Source organism: Frieseomelitta varia, unplaced genomic scaffold (assembly GCF_011392965.1).
Source record: "Frieseomelitta varia isolate USP_RPSP 00005682 unplaced genomic scaffold, Fvar_1.2 scaffold_134, whole genome shotgun sequence".
Taxonomy (NCBI): Eukaryota; Metazoa; Arthropoda; class Insecta; order Hymenoptera; family Apidae; genus Frieseomelitta; species Frieseomelitta varia.
The window spans coordinates 115,751-132,386 of NW_025109017.1; the positions used below are offsets into that span (position 1 = coordinate 115,751).

Below are 16,636 nucleotides of genomic sequence, written 5' to 3' on the forward strand. Positions count from 1 at the left end.
GTTGCAATTTTGGGACAAAAAATTCTCGACGTGCGTGGCACGTCATTCCAGCATAAGAGGTTAACCACTTGCGCTGGCAACTGATTGCGGACCATAACGAGTGACCAAACCGTATACAATAATCCGTCACTTTCTAGAAATAATTAAACAAAATAGAAATTACCGAAAAGTAATGAATTTATTATTTGTGTTGCCTAGGTTATAATTAAATATACTGAAAACTGAGAAAATATTGCAACTTTGGGACAAAAGATTCTCGACGTGCGTGACACGTCATTGCAGCGCAAGATGGTTAACCACTGATTGCGAGCCATAACGAGCGACCAAACCGTGTACAATAATCCGTCGCTTTCTTTTCTTTTTAAACTCGTCGGCATGATGTCACTATAGAGGATAGAAATTATTGAGAAGTAATCAATTTTATTATATTTTGTTTTACTTAAGTATATTTAAAACTGAGGAAATATTGCAATTTTGGGACAAAAGATTCTCGACGTGCGTGGCACGTGCCTCGCAACATGTTAAACATAGTGTGTCGAACTCAATAAACCCAAAAAATATGCCTACACGTTAAGAATAAAAATATATTACAAGCCTATAAATACATATATACGTATAACGAATTGAATATAGCATAATATGCGTCAAGTACGGTAAGCGTAGAAAAACAGTTTCGCGCGGCTGTTGTAATGACGTGACGGTGCAATAAAAATATCGCCGGACTTAAACGGTGTAACGCAGATGGCAATTGTCAATGGTACGTTATCGGTATCGTTCCTTGACACAATATATATATATTTTTTTTAAGGCTTAGACTAGGTTATACCAATACTCGGCGCTGATACTAAAAGTTTTCCGTCTGATGACAACGAATCGTCCAAGGGTACGCGGGCTGATTGTGTCGTGTATGACGAATCGGTGGACACGCGACGTAGCCGTCGCGTCGGCTCCCACCGTCGTCGGTGTCCGTCCAATACCGAAGTGAAAAGTGACGCTAGTCACCAGCCTCTTGAAGCGAGTGGTGACGCCCCGCGCTGGGTCAGCCTCTCGGCTACGCGCCACCAACTTAAATACTCACACTGTAGTTATGTTTACGCTGCGTTCGCGATCGAATGCCTATCTTACGTATCTCGTGATGTCGCGGTGATCGTACGGGTCTAGACGGTGCTGGCATAATGTGTTCCCCGAAGAGAAATCGCGATGAATCCTCGCCACGCGTGTGTGTTTTCTAGTCAAACCGATCGTAACTGACGATGTAACGAATCTCTTTTACCTAATAAACTTTTTCTTTTTTTTTTTTTAACTCGCGTCGAATTTCTTTCGATCATGTGGTTGTGATATACGACGAGTGTCGTGCTAGTTTCCACTCGAAGATGTTTCTGTGCAGTGAACAATGTCGTCGAACGCTGTGTATCGCTGAACGATAGAGATATTTGGATCGTGGCGATGGATCCTCGATATCTGATCATCGATTAATTAATTGCATCTTCGTCTTTTGTCCACCGGGGTCGTTGTTGGATTATCCGCGAAGAAAGAGCGTGTGTGTGTGTGTATGTGTGTGTCTGTTGGTGTTTGTATCTCGACGCGATTAATATGCACCAGCGGGAGGTAGATTGAATATATACCCGGGGAAGATTGTTGTGAAAGAGAGAAAGGAACATCTGGTAATGTAAAGGTGCTAAAGAGCTGGTTACCACGAGAAAATACATGCACGCCCGGACGTTCTCGCGAACATGCGCTCCTACACGTATTGTGCCGTTTACTGTACCTTGAAAATTCTCGAGATATAGTACCGGTTTATATACATTATATACATACGTATATGTATTTCGTTTGAGGCGAAACTACCGAGAAGAAGGATATATCGCCAGGGACGATTTTCAAACGTCGGAAACGATCGAGAGCATCGGTCTTTGGGTTAAGCTCTCTTGGAGCTTAAATGGCGACTATGGGTGTTATCGTATACATACCACGTAGGTAATTTTTTCCTCGAAATAGAGTAATATTCAAATTGTGTGTGTGTGTATTTTACGTCTCCGACAAGTCATATCAGTGATTAAAAAGACATACATATATATTAATTACATAACATAATAATATATATATCTATAGTAATATATCTATATATTACTATAGATATATAATAGTATATATATATACATATGATTATATATATATATATATATATATATATATATATATAAAACAGTACAATAGTACATATATATATATTTTTTTTACGCGTGAATTTCCAGCTTCAGTCTAGTCCCACATAAATCGCATAAATTCCGAAAACATTTTCATCACGCTGTATCGTACGTACATCTAGAGAAACGTGCATAAACGATGGCGATCGGTCGATTTTGTCACGAGAGAAACGTAATATGCGCGAGCTTTGGAATTCGTGTATATATAGTTGGTTATATACACGGTTCACAATGTGCAGAGTATGTCACGTGTTTGATATGCCATCGACCTACATGTACTCTGGATTAACTTCGTGACCAGCATTGAATCTATCGAACTCGAACAGCTCTCGTTCGATATTAACCGATAGTTAAACACTGGAATTACTGGTGTCGTTCGAACGAAGAACGACGATTATGTAATAGTAGCGTGTTGCTCATTTACAAATTCCATTGAAAGGTAAATTCGAAAGTCTGATAGCTTATCGCTGAAATCGAGAAACATGCCGAGTCACGGCAGTTCAACGATTTGCTGTGTTCGTTTGCTTACTACATTTTTTTCTTTTCTCTTCTGCTCCTCATATTTATTCATCGCTCGCGTCAACTGGATAATCCGTTATCGAGTACGTACGAGCGTAAAACCGAAATGGAAAAAATGATAGACTCACGTGGCAAACGTCATTAAAATACAACGAGCATGTCATTAATCAAAACGTTAAATCGTATGAAAAAGTACCACTGAATAATGATAATGGATTGTTATTTCTTGCGCTATAATTTACGTAATTGTTTGTGACAAACGGACACACTTGAGGGATATGTGTGTACATCGGAGAGTTGGCGTGAGATCGAACTATTCGCAACGGTTCGTACTTGACAGTGTGACACGTAGTTTTATCGTAGTCTGCTGAGAAAAGTAGAAACAGAAAAAGGAAAAGAAAAAAAGTTGCAACAGAGCATTGTATTTCCTTTCGTAAAATTTAGTTGATAAGAACGAGTGAAACTTGATCTTAGTCACGTACGATTCTGTAGCAGCTGAATGTGCTGAATGTTTCTAAGAAACATTGGTATCAGTACCACCGCTGCATCTTAATCTCTCTGAATGCAAACGCTCTCCTCCGTTTAACTTCTTGTCATGTAGCCGACGTGAATTCTAAAAGCGATCATTGATTTTTCCCTGAATTCTTGCAATATGTTGCTCTTCGATAACCGAGCTCACCAACTCGTATTTATTATCTATATCAAGCGTACATAAAAGCATAAAATTACTTGCTCTTGATTATTTCGATGCGGTAATTTTTCATCGTGTAGATTAGAGAGTACATTGCTGACAACAATTTTTGTTTTTGTTTGATAGACATGTAAAGTACGTTTGCAGATTGGATGAGTTTATTTTCAATTAAACTGGAGTATGTCAATTAGTGTCAGTAACACGTATAAAATTAACACATTTCTATATCTAATTTGCTACGTAATTTCGTGATTTTATCTCGAATAACAGCTATGAAATATAGCTGATGTTAATACGATGTCAATTAATCCTCACGGCCAACGGACCTTGAGCCTTACCCTTCTTGCAACATGCGTTTTTATTTTCATTCCGGTTAATGAAATATGCGTTGTAATTATTTTGTAGAATCTGTAGCAATCCGTCTATTTGTACTATGACTCGACAACTTCATTAAATGTATTTATGAAAATTTTATCATCACGAATTCAATATTTTATCGTTTCCTCTATGTTAATAACTATTTGTTTAGTGCAAATTGAACTTTGTACGTGCGCAACTGCGTTTCAATAATTATTTTCAAGTGAATCTAGCTCAAGAACGACGTTCTTAACGTTCGAATTATCTGTTTACCGAATGCAGAGTATCGCGATATATTAATTGAGAAGTGTTAACATTTCTACTCGCGCTGAGATCTCGAGTGCAATTCATATCGCATCAAGATGTACATACATATAGCGATATCCTTCGCATTAAGCAAGATATTGAAAAATCAAGTGAACATAGAAATAGTATGTTTATTTTAAGGAAAGCCGAAAACTTCATCGAGCAGATTTGTTTTAATCACAGTGACAGTAACATATATATGTATAAGATAAATTATTGAATAAGAATATAGTAGGTGATACGCCGTGATGATAATGAACTGTTATAAATAAAATAAAACGTTACAGGCATGTATACCATGCGCATGCTAGATAATGGTAATAACAACACCTCGGGTCCAACGGGAGCAGCGGCCTTGTCAGGAGTTCAGACAGCTGGTGGTACGACCTCTTCGGCAACAGGCGTTACGACACTTCCGGGTGTAACAGACGAAAGAATGGACGCGTCCAGCGATAGCGCTGTCAGCAGCATGGGCAGCGAGCGTGTACCATCCCTTTCGGATGGCGAATGGATGGAAACTGGTTCTAATTCCAGTCACACGCAAGCTGATTCTCATTACACTATGGATTACGCTAGGTGATTAAGTTATAGTCGAATACAGAGATAAATGATCACCGTATTCCGTATTTATCAAGCTTCAGACGACGGGAAGTCTATTTTTACTTTTATTTTTTATTTTAATGGGGGTTTCACGATGGGCTCGAAAAATGTCGAAAGAAACTCTTTAATGCTTTCTATGTGAAAAAAAAACATATTTAGAATGAGATTGATTCTTTTCCACAGAATATAACTTTTTTTTCTCTCTCTGATGAAACAAGAGATGAATATAAAATTTCTGAACAATTTTTTCACGTTTTGTCAACCTATTGGATGAAAGGCTTATTTATAGACTGCAAAGAGCTCATTTAGTTTTCATAATACTGCACGACGATGAACATATAAAAGTCCTTTGTATTTGTGAATACAAAGATTGATGGAAAAACCAGCCTCTAAAGGTTAAAATGACTTTTGTATAGTAATATGAGATTCGTGTTTTTTAACGTTAGCAAATACCGCATGTCGTACGACTGCAGCTATTCCGTTTCCGGAAGGAACGCTGGTTCTCCAAGATGTCAAACGGAACGCACTATGCCTCCAGTTGCTCAGAAAAAGCACCAGATGTTTGCGAAACGATACTTTCAGGAACAAGGAACTGGTTAGTTTATTGATAAACAAGCAACGCCGTGTGTGTAATTAAAACTGAATGGACATTACACCTGTTTCTTGAACACGCAGGTTCTCCTCTTGGAGCAACAGCACATCCGACCACTCCTATGAAGTATGACTATGATTCGCACACAGTTGGTGCCGGGGCACCAGGGAATGCCTATTCCGGTCCGATCGAGGGTGCGGCTGGCCCTCAACCTGAAATAAAATATAGTTGTAGCGTAGATTTCACTCGTCATCAATCAGGTAAGGCATACGTATATTCACACGTATGAAATCTTTTTATTTCCAATCACATCTACGGAACTCGAACGTCAATTAATTCAATATTTGCAGGACGTTCAGCTGTTGAGCATGTTCATCATAATCACACGTACCATATGCCTGCCGAAAGTTCCGGGTCTCTGCAACGTCCAGTTTCTCGTGATAAAAAAGGTAACCATCAGGATCAAACCGACCGAGCATAATTATTCTGTATTTTGATGATAGTATGTCTATCATTCGTTGTATAATATATCCTTCGTAATTCGTTCGTGTCTGTTTCCAGTACGTAAAAGCGAGAGTGAGGAACACCTAACTAGAGACGAGAAAAGAGCAAGAGCATTGAACGTCCCTATTCCGGTGAACGACATTATTAATCTTCCAATGGACGAATTTAACGAACGTCTCAGTAAATACGATCTCAGTGAGGCTCAATTGTCTTTGATCCGTGACATCAGGAGACGGGGCAAGAATAAAGTTGCCGCTCAAAATTGTCGTAAGCGTAAACTAGATCAAATCATCAGTCTCGCTGATGAAGTGAAAGAGATGAGAGACCGCAAGATGAGGCTTATTCGTGAACGAGAATTTATGCTCATCGAAAGGCAACGTGTAAAAGACAAATTTAGTCAACTTTATCGTCATGTATTCCAGGTTTGTACAGGTTCCATTGATTATTCGTTTAGTTTTTACTAAAACTGAAACCAATTTTATTATTCAATTTACAGTCCTTGCGCGATCCTGATGGTAATCAGTACCATCCGTACGAGTATAGTCTTCAACAGTCTGCTGATGGAAATGTATTGTTAGTGCCAAGGAATCAGACGAATCCTCATCATCCACGTTCTACGGCAATGGAACCAAAAACAAAACCTGATCCTGAACATAAAGAGTGATGAAATTATCAAGAAACGTTTGAGACGTTTGATAATGATGAGAGAAACTGTGTTTTCTTCCCACGATGACCGTACTTTTTGCAAAACGAACATAAAAGCGGTATTGAGATGGAAAATCACTTCTGATTTTAAACATAGCAATGAAGAGTTCGCTTAGAAAGCTTATTGCTCGACATTTGATATATTTCATAATGTTCAAATAAATGAAGAATTTTTCAAAAATTTCGCAAAGACTCACATTGAGTCACATGTTTCTTTACGACTGGAAAATAAATCACCAAACGTAAAAAATACCTATTGTACATATAATTATAAATCATAAATAAACCGATAAACTTTGCGAGTAGAAAAAAGGTAGACAATTCTTATAAAAGTCTATGTTATATTTTTAAATATAAATCTTTTTTCGTTATTTTAAATAATGAAAATATGAATTGATCTTTTCAGAAAAAAAAGAATCATATAAAGTGTTTTAAATGTCATTTTTTTCGTATTAAAATTCAGTGGATCCCTATGAAGATAATTCAATTAAAATAACTTTCTTATAATTCTCTTTTATTATTTTTAACACAAATATGTTTTAATTCTAAATAGATATGTACATGTACATGTTTTTTACGCATTACGTGATTATATTATATATATACATATATATATATACCATACTTGCCTTTTTACAAGACGCAGTTATTCAGTTATAACTATACTATATTTGATATATAACTGACACAGATATTAACTGTCTACGATTATGTCAAAATGTGGCTATTCAATATTATTTTTATTTGTTAAATTTCAATATAAAATTATACAAACTTGCCAAACTTCGTAAATATTTTAATAGAAATAAAAAGTCATTGAGTTTGTTATACATAACTCGGTAAAAAGGAGATAAAATATATTTACGCGAATATTGCTAGTGACATAAATACTTGATGTGTTTATAATTTGCAACGATAAAAGTCAGGAATATGAAAATAAACCTGCATTTAAATTGGAATTAAATGAAAGAAACAATAATAAAGATACGTTGAGAACATCGAATAATGTATATTGTTCTATGAACTGTTTAGTGTTCTGTACAGAAAACTGCTCCAAAAATGTTAAATTTCAATCCGTTCAAATGAAATATTAACGATGAATTGTAATATAACGTGATAAAGATATTTAGCAATTAATGTGACTATGTGGATACTTTTAATGCAATGTGTTGTATTGCTACAATATTAATAATAGTATTGTTTGAAATATGAACGAAAATATAACAAATACACATATTTTTATAAAATAAGGGACAAATAAAGTTTAGGTATTTCACATTTGTCTTTGTATGTATATATTAATATAGTTAGAATAATTTTCTATAAATATTATACATGTATAAATATCGAACATATGTATTTATGTATGTACATGTATATATATATAAATACATATATGCAGAGTAACAATGAGACATACGCTATAAGATTAAAAACGAGAAAGGAATACTGTTTACGCCGACAATTTATAATAGTCAAGTCTTTATTAACATTTACACAACTGTATTTATATTATTGGGTGTAGGCTGCCTTTACGTACTGTATTTAGCGAAAGGAGATCACATTGTTAAGAATTGCTAAAGAATAATTTGCAATTACTCTGTTCGAGAATTGTACAAACGAACTAGGTTTATACAGATCCTCAATTCCATCTGATCACATTGTCATTTTAAGATCTCCCATGTCATTAAATTTCTACATTGTATAAATAAAGCTGAATAAACCTTTGGGGAAATTACTGTATACATTTTAATATAATATATGCATGACGTTTATCCATCTTCGTACTATTTTTAAAAAATTAAGAGTTTGAAAGTAGGATTAAAACTGTGGAAACTATTGTATCCTAATCCTAATTATGATGTTGACAAATGAAAATAACTTTTACAATAAAGATGTATGATATATTTCTATCCAAAAGAAGTAACGTAAGACTTTCAATAGACCAAAATTTGAAATTTTCTAAGCAGTTACAGTGTCATAGACCACAAGCATCGAAAATAGTCTGATAATTTTGCAATTTTCAATTCTGTTTAGCTAATATTATTTTCTTTTTTTGGTTCTGTGTAATATATTTTTAAAAAATTGTTTCATTTATTATGTGTAATGTTATATAATAACTAAATAAAAAAATATTTTTTCATAATATTATAACAAGGAACACTAAAGATATTGTACAAAGATTATAATGTAATAGTAATTACATATACATTTCTTAAGATTTTAAGGACTTCTGCATATCATTTTTTTACTAACTAATAATTAGAACTTCTCACTCCAGCTTATTTAATACCTGTCAAGCTGAACGTACCTATTCCCTTTAAGTACAAATAGACTATATCTATAAATGAAGCATAAAAATATAGGTATATAATTTTAAAAATAACCATCTTCCATTTGACTGGCTTTAGATGTACATATTATAATCGTTTTTTTCAAATCATACGAAGAAATCGTATCGCTATTAATTATAAAGTAATCCATTTTATAATTATCTATAAAAATAAAATATCTTTTTAATAAAATTACAATTTAAACACATAAATGTATTTTTTTTTAAAGTTTTCATAATTTTTCTGTTATTCAACTTTTATTTAAAAGTCTATGATGCTTGATTTACATTAATCTCAACATTGATTCTATAGTAATTATTATAAATGTTTTTCTAATGCATTTTATAAATGTTAACATATGTTCTGTAACAAGAATAATTCTAAATATTACACTATTATACCTCTGGGTGTTAAAAATACACAATTTTGTAATAAAGTATGTCCTAATGTGTTAAATATTTTTCTTTATTATATTTGTCATTGTTATTTCTAATATAGTATATAAAAATGCTTAATATTACATCTGTCTATCGCAGATAAAATAATATTTTAGATCCAGATATTTTATATTTAAAATGTCTTCAAGGAGTTTTGCAATTAAGTATTAGCAAATATGTAATTTCTGAGACATTCGAATGTAATTACAAATTATTTTTCTTTTTAAACAAATCATTTGATTGTAGGCGATCATTGGGATGATCGCCATAGGAACGGATTGTTTATGGTTCGAGAAGAGGTTTGTGCCTGGGAAGGGAGATGGCTGATCGGACGACAGTCCGACAGTCGAATAAAGACTTTTGAGAAGGAAATATCATACGACTCGAGTTCTTCGCCCTTTATCCATTACATGATGATTTTTTTCATGTATTAGTAAAATATTGATAGTTATGATATATGTAGTAGATAGTTGCTAAGAAACTAATGATGTATTTATCAATGGCGCGTGAAGAATGGTTGAGACTCATTCAGACTGCTACGAAAACTGCAATTATCCAAGATGGTAAAATAATTTAAAAATATATTAATATTACGTACTTAATGCTGTTGTTATGTATTGAATTTCTGTAAGCATAATTATTTAATGCTTTTTTACATTTTTTTTAAATGTACACTTTTAACCTTAAAGATGTTTGATCAATAAATGCAATGTTACTTCAAATGTATTCTACATTCATGATAATGCCATGAATTAATCCTCACTCTATAATTAAGCTATATATATGTATATAATACATTATTCATTTATATTAAACGTAAAATGTAAATATACTTTATAGAATTACATACAACATATATGTATATAGTCTTGTATATGTTTATATTTTTATTATTTTTGTTCGTATATATTTTTATCTCTTTTGTCAGCAATACATTGAAGTTATATTATTTCCATAGCATGCTCTTAGAATTACACCAAATGTAATATTTCTGTATTTTTGCATATAGGAAAAAGAAAAGTCCATTTTTTAATGGAAGATGGCAGAGAAATGGTAGAAGAGTATCTTTTGGAAACAAATGTTTTAGTAAAGAGAGCATGGAAGGAAAAAGGTACACTTGGACAAGATGTAGGTTGGAAAGTAGAAATTGGAAATCCAGAACCTAGACAAAATAATATTGAAGTATATGGAATTGAAGAAAGTTCAAGTACTGTATGTAAAGTTTGTTTTGTGCCGTATACAATCACACATATATTGAAATTATATATATAAAATAATATCAAGGTATAATCAATACTAATTACTACCGTATATCTTTATAATAGCCATTTATTACAAGAAGAAGTACAAAAGTTTCACTAGAATGGCGCATAAGAAATTTACCATATCCACAGAATGTATATAGTGTGACAGCGGAAGATGACAACACAATAACTGTTCGTACAACTAACAAAAAGTACTTTAAGAAGATAATAGTACCAGATTTGGAACGTGTTGGATTGAAAGTAGAACAGGACAGGATATCTTTTATACATCAATTTAATACATTGATTATTACGGTATGGAAAATGTTCAAACATTTTAATGCATTTAGAGTGCTTTTGTGTTTATTTTTTCTTTTTTTTTTTGTAGTACAAAAAACCGCCCGCGCTTTTGGAATTGGAAAGAAAGGTATTGGCTGAAATATTACAATTGAAAGTAAGAAAAGATGGCGACGTACAGTGTCCAATAAGCTAATAAAAATTTTCCTTTTTAAAACCAATTTTCTTTACTGTTTGCCCATAGTTATGCTCGTAAAATGGATGTGTGAGAAAATGAAGCTAAATTTCAGATCATAATGTTGATTATTATATAAATTAAATATATTGTTATATATAATTGAAAATTTTATCGAAACAAATTTATTGAAAAATATATCGATCTATGTAATTTTTCTGCGTATGATAATCAAACGGTAAGTATTTACTTAATACAAAGTGAAACGATTGCAAGTGGTTTTTGTGTGAAATCAATTTGTCAATTTAGTGGTATTGCGCGCGCGAAAATCGGGAGATCGATCGATCTGCGTACTCAGTCTAGTGACTACTATCGACCGCATCTGTCTGCTGCGTGTGTGTACTATGTTAGTGGTATTGCGTTTCGGTGTGCTTTTGATTTCGCATTGTAATATCTAAACAAGCGACGAATATGCCGAAATCTATACCTGCAAGGCAAGTATTGTTAGTTTTTTATTTTTTATAATACCAGTGAATTTGATGAGGCATTTAAAACTGCAGAATAGTCTTAGTCGGAGGTCACATTACATAGAGGTTATGTTATGCCGACTTTTCTTGTTGTTTTCGATATTTCTTTTTCAAGCAGTATTAACGACAGGAGTCTAATTAATTATCAGCTGAAAGGCTTCTATGTGTATTTAAGTTCGTCTATTGCATAACATTAATTAATAATAAATTTCTGATGTTTCTAAATCCATTGCTCGACGCAGTTTGTATGGTGGTTAACTTATCGGTTGAGAAACGCGTCCTTCTTTGTTAGTAGGATATTCCACAGATGGTGCTTTCTGATTCGAACGTAGAAAGTATCGAGTATAAAACTTTAAAATAGCTCAGTTTCTACACATTATTTCCCATCACTTTCCATAAAATAAAATTTTACAAATGTCGTTATTGTCATTGGTCGTCAAATAATTTCAATTTTTATCATCTAACGTGATCAAAAATGAATCCAAGTAAATGTTCACATAGTGATATTCGCTTTTCTTTTTGTTTAACATCACCTGTTGCATACACCATATACACGCGTATATTTGCGAGCGTGTGCGCTATATTGATACAAATGATTAAATAAATGCACGCTCAAATCTTACACAGTTATTTTAGCTTGTTATGCCCTTATTCTTTACTGTTATCTTTTTTTATCATAGGTGGTTGGAATATAAACCCTATGGCACGGTGATCTGTGGCACAAAAATTCTACCCTTTAAAGTGCCACTGAAAGAGGTGAGTGCGTCCACGTTACAACAAGCATAAAAAATATTTAACTCAATATATAGTTTTGCATATTTCTTTCTTTCGTTAATCTTTAATGCGTAACAAATTTACAAACTGCATGATATCCATCGTCGATTAATTTACTAATCAAGTAGATTGCAAAAAAAATTATAATACAGTTACAGTTACAGAGCGGAATGACTGCGCGTTTCTCGAACAAAAAAGGGAATCTCGTTTCGTTTTAAATAGCGATTAATTGATTATACACTTCGTGTTCCCTTAAACTGAGCTCAGAAAAATGATCTTCATTTGCAAATCGCGTTTCTGGAGCCGTCGCTGTTAGATGAATGGTCGGTATCCTTGGAGCCACGTTGCTGTTCTCTCTCTCTCTTTTTTTTCCCTTCCCCTTCGTACTAAATCAAAGATCCTCTTCGCGGGGGTCGTGGCGACTTCGAGGCCGAGATAAGATCGCGTCGAATTCCAGAAATAGAGGATACAGTGTCGGTGTCCATACGCGTCGGTGCGTGTTGTACGAGTTAGGTATGCGTGTACATGTTCGGAGATACGTGGCACGGGCCACCGTGAAATCGATGCCAGTGGTATAGGAAACCATTTTTATTTGCCGTGATGTTGATCGGACATATGAAAAAAAAAAAAAAAAGAAGTCAACATTTAATAATGGTGTCACGTAATTTGTAAACTGACTACGTAATGACTTGCCATTTATGTATCTGTTACCGTTATATAAGAGAATTTATCAGCGCCGGTGTAACTTGTAAGCTGTGATTTATGAAATTTGGATAACGATATTAGTTGAATTACGACGTGACGTTCGTGGTACAATTGACTAGATGCTGATTACGATACTTGAAAAAAATAAAATCAGTCGATAGCGAAAATTAAATACGTATTTATATTATGTATATCTGACACTGCAGCAATAGATGAAAGTTGGAAAAAATAAAAAGTGAAAAACAAGAGTGAAAAGCAAGAGTTGAACTTGAAACACAGTAGGCACGAGAGGAGAAGAGGTGAGTGTGTGGGACGCGAATTTTTATCCATCGGATAAAAATCGATTCTATGCCACTGGTGTGGTATTCGGGACGAGGGAGGCTTGTTTGTCGATGGGCCGGTGTTGGTAACGGTAAGGTGGGAAAGACACCTCCGTGAGATCTGGTATCGGTCCGAGCCAAATTGCTGTATTGTTGCATGTCCCGGCTCCAGCGTAGATATAAACAAGCTTGATATATGCACACACTTTTTTGGCCCGATACGCGCGGCCGGCGCTTTTTGGTTAGTGAATAGCTCGGCACGATTGTTTGCCTAGTAGCTGAACAAAGTGCGATCGTACGGCCCGATGCAGGGTTTGCCGCTGTGTGATGTATCGCGCTCGTGCTGTGATCTAGCTGCATTCACCGAAGTTCCTCGATTTTCAGGGATACGTGCACCTGAAAATATGTGAATCAGTTACATCTTCTCGTCATTCCTCCCTTTACCCTCTGAACAATTCTTCCATCTTACTTATAATTTCATTACAACGCTAGATATATCGCATATACTTGGTATGAGTCTTCCAAATCTCTGTAGAACTTATAAACTTTACAAAGACAAGGACGTGACTTTCGCGAATGTTTCACAGATGAGAAGCGACGAATATGTAGATTTCCACGTGAAAATCTCTCGGCTGGAGACGAGTCCGCTATCCCCCCCTCTCTCTCCCGTCCCCCTCCGTTTGTTTCCAGCCATTTAATTTCCGTCTAACTCTCAGCGAACCGGTTTTTCTCGTCTACCGGCGTCCAACCCGGACCAAACCGGCGGACAGTTGCAAATAAGTTTCGGTACCTTTTTGGCCCGGGATTGACCGCGCACGCATACGCAAAATAGGAGGGTGCCCCGACTAATTGATTCTGGCGTCGCGGGCATTACATAAAACAAGTCGAAGCGAGGTCCAGGAATTGGAGTTGGGTTGATTGGGCCCGTTGCATCGGCCGCGGGGGGCCACTCGTTAATAGGGCCCTGAAATGCCTGTGCGCGAGCTCGTGGCTCCGTGTGCTCCCTCTCTCGCTCTCTCTTTTCTCTTCTCCTGCTTTCATGTTCTTGCCCGTGCTCTCGTGCTCGTGCTCGTGTTCTCGTACTCGTGCCAGCCTCACCTCGGCGCCTTCGGGCCGCACGACGCACCGCTTCTTCATCTTCTATAAGAACGTGTAACAAATATCGGCTCACACGAAACGTGATACCGTCCTCGCCGACACGCTATACGCTTTCTACCTTTCTCCCCTCTCGCTTTCCTCTCTTTTTCACCCCGGCCACGGCGAATTTAAGCCGATACCGCCGTGGTCGCCGTATACATTGTAAAAGATGCGCTTTAAAGTCGATTTTAATTTTGGATTGAATTTCGTACGCGTGTAATTTGCCGACGAGGAGGAGGAGGAGGAGGCCGACGTTTGCCCTGATGAACTTTTATGTACTTGGCTCACTCGTTAAGTCGGAGCGGAGGACACTTCGCTGTGAGCTTTTAGATTTCGCCCGAAAGCTTTTCACTTCGATTCTCTTCGCTTGCTAGTTCTTCTCAATTTGCTAGACATTCTCAAAGCAACTATTAACGAATTTTAAATAAATTTAGAAATTTATAAATAAATTTATATAATATTTTTTTTAAATTTGTAAATTTGTATAATATTTTTTTTAAATTTCTAAATTTCTATAATAATTTTTTAAATTTCTAAATTTCTATAATAATTTTTAAATTTATAACTTTTTATAATATTTTTTTTTAATTTCTAAATTTCTAAATTTAGAAATTTAGAACGTTTTAAATAAATAAATTTTTGTAACGCGGATGGAAGTAGCTTTTTCATAGGATGTAAATTGGCCAAGGTGGTGAAGAGGTTAACCATTATAAATTTGGGGGTCGCAGAAATTTCAACAAAACTAAAAAATTTGGCTTTGTCTTTTGTAAAATTTATATTCGTACGTATAAGTAAGCCATAAGTTTTCTTCATTGTCAGCAAGTGTGTTTAATTCGTATTCCCCAGTTTCTGTACCTCTGTGTACCCAGTGTCGCGAAAATATTTTCCATAAAGAGTAAGAGTATTATACCAAGCTACGTTCGTCGATATTTTGTATACTTGCAGAAGTCTGCTCGTCTCGCACGCGCGTTACGGCTTGCTTATCGCGAGGAAAGATGCAACGCGAGGGACAAATCACCGAGAGAGATGAAGCGATAGACACGGTTATTACGCGCGTTACTCGTTTTGATGTTTATCCCCTTTCGAGAGTACCGTTGTCGCATTTCGCGCAGAGAGAAGCATCTTAACGCGAGCTACCAGTTGAAGAAGGGAAGAGTAATCTGATAGATTGAAGGATACGAGCTCGCGTAGAAAGTAAAAGTAGAATAACTAACTGACTCGAGTGTAGAATGAAATGCGAAGTGAGGGAGGGTAAGAGATTTCTTCGTCTTTGAACGAAAGACGTGAAATGATTTAAACGTGGGAAATCAAGGAAGAGATAAGCACAGACGATATCGGATTGTGTGGTATTTCTTCATTCTTACCGTTCTTTGCCTAGGAATACCTGAGGTTTCCCGATCCCTCGGGATCGTTTCCAACCGACAGTGGGCAAATTCTGCACTGTAGAAAGGGAATATTAATTCCTGGCTCGAGCTCGAGGCTGGAATCCTCTTGAAAATGGATAGGCTGTCTTCGTGGGTGATATCTGTGTTTCAACCCCCGAAAGATTTTCAACATTCAGATCGCTATCGCTCGTAACTTCTCGGTTACATTCGGGCAAACCACCCTCGTTGCTCTCACCCACGGTGAAACCCACTTCCTGAGAAACCGACGTTTCGTCCATTTTTCCTCTTCTTCTCGTTGGAGAATTTTTTCGTATATTAGTAAATTAATTCTCTCAATTTCGCCGATTTATTTTTATATAATTATTTTATTATATTATATAATTATTATATTCTTTTTTCAATTAACTCTTAAACACAATGAGATGCAAAGCAAGTTGAATAACTTTTTAAATCAAAAGCTCCCCGTTGTATTATGAAATTATTCTTGTTTCTTTTACTTTGACGTGTCCGATGGGTGTTGTACGTTTTAATTATCGGTTGTTCCACCGTTGTTCATTTTGCACGAGACGAAACCCACTTCCTGAGAAACCGTTTCGTCCATTTTTTCTCTTCTTCTCGTTGGAAAAATTTTTTTTTCGTACATTAGTAAACTAATTCTCTCAATTTCGCCGATTTATTTTTATATAATTATTTTATTATATTATATAATTATTAATATATATTATATCATATAATAATATATTCTTTTCTCAACTAACTTTTAAACAATGGAAGGTGTCAAGGGCATTATTATTCGTTTCTTCTTACGATGCAAAGGTTGA

General features: G+C 35.2%; 3 protein-coding genes and 1 long non-coding RNA gene across 12 annotated transcripts in view; all 4 read left to right on the top strand.

The window, feature by feature from the left end:
- The window catches only part of LOC122530230 (segmentation protein cap'n'collar), a 99,004-nt gene extending 90,780 nt beyond the window's left edge, over nucleotides 1-8,224 (top strand). For all 7 annotated transcript variants that reach the window (XM_043657035.1, XM_043657027.1, XM_043657019.1 and 4 more), the window contains 6 exons: nucleotides 4,368-4,656; nucleotides 5,127-5,275; nucleotides 5,356-5,532; nucleotides 5,623-5,721; nucleotides 5,834-6,198; nucleotides 6,273-8,224. In XM_043657035.1, the coding sequence (XP_043512970.1) occupies nucleotides 4,368-4,656; nucleotides 5,127-5,275; nucleotides 5,356-5,532; nucleotides 5,623-5,721; nucleotides 5,834-6,198; nucleotides 6,273-6,440 (1,247 nt within the window). In that variant the 3' untranslated portion in view covers nucleotides 6,441-8,224. The remainder of the gene's footprint in view (nucleotides 1-4,367; nucleotides 4,657-5,126; nucleotides 5,276-5,355; nucleotides 5,533-5,622; nucleotides 5,722-5,833; nucleotides 6,199-6,272) is intronic.
- On the top strand, nucleotides 464-3,891 carry LOC122530277. The gene is made up of 2 exons (XR_006306950.1): nucleotides 464-1,973; nucleotides 2,256-3,891. It is a non-coding gene; the product is annotated as an uncharacterized LOC122530277 (long non-coding RNA).
- Nucleotides 8,225-9,550: 1,326 nt separating the features above from the next.
- LOC122530204 (protein DPCD) lies at nucleotides 9,551-11,003 on the top strand. The gene is made up of 4 exons (XM_043656969.1): nucleotides 9,551-9,814; nucleotides 10,261-10,463; nucleotides 10,577-10,810; nucleotides 10,884-11,003. Exons 1-4 carry the CDS (start codon nucleotides 9,736-9,738, stop codon nucleotides 10,986-10,988), a joined length of 621 nt encoding a protein of 206 aa, XP_043512904.1. The 5' UTR covers nucleotides 9,551-9,735; the 3' UTR covers nucleotides 10,989-11,003.
- Nucleotides 11,004-11,220: 217 nt separating this feature from the next.
- LOC122530190 (probable tyrosine-protein phosphatase F54C8.4) overlaps nucleotides 11,221-16,636 on the top strand; it is a 47,671-nt gene continuing 42,255 nt past the window's right edge. Inside the window, exons 1-2 of one of the 3 annotated variants that reach the window (XM_043656957.1) lie at nucleotides 11,221-11,461; nucleotides 12,175-12,250. In XM_043656957.1, coding sequence (XP_043512892.1) covers nucleotides 11,439-11,461; nucleotides 12,175-12,250 — 99 coding nt within the window. In that variant the 5' untranslated portion in view covers nucleotides 11,221-11,438. The remainder of the gene's footprint in view (nucleotides 11,462-12,174; nucleotides 12,251-16,636) is intronic. The other 2 variants (XM_043656952.1, XM_043656942.1) reach the window with 2 other exon arrangements.

Coding starts and splice junctions, on each gene's coding strand:
- LOC122530204 (XM_043656969.1), top strand. CDS start 9,736: ATGATGTATTTATCAATGGCGCGTGAAGAATGGTTGAGACTCATTCAG. Junction 10,464..10,576: donor TTGAAGAAAGTTCAAGTACT/GTATGTAAAGTT, acceptor TCTTTATAATAG/CCATTTATTACAAGAAGAAG. Junction 10,811..10,883: donor TTAATACATTGATTATTACG/GTATGGAAAATG, acceptor TTTTTTTTGTAG/TACAAAAAACCGCCCGCGCT.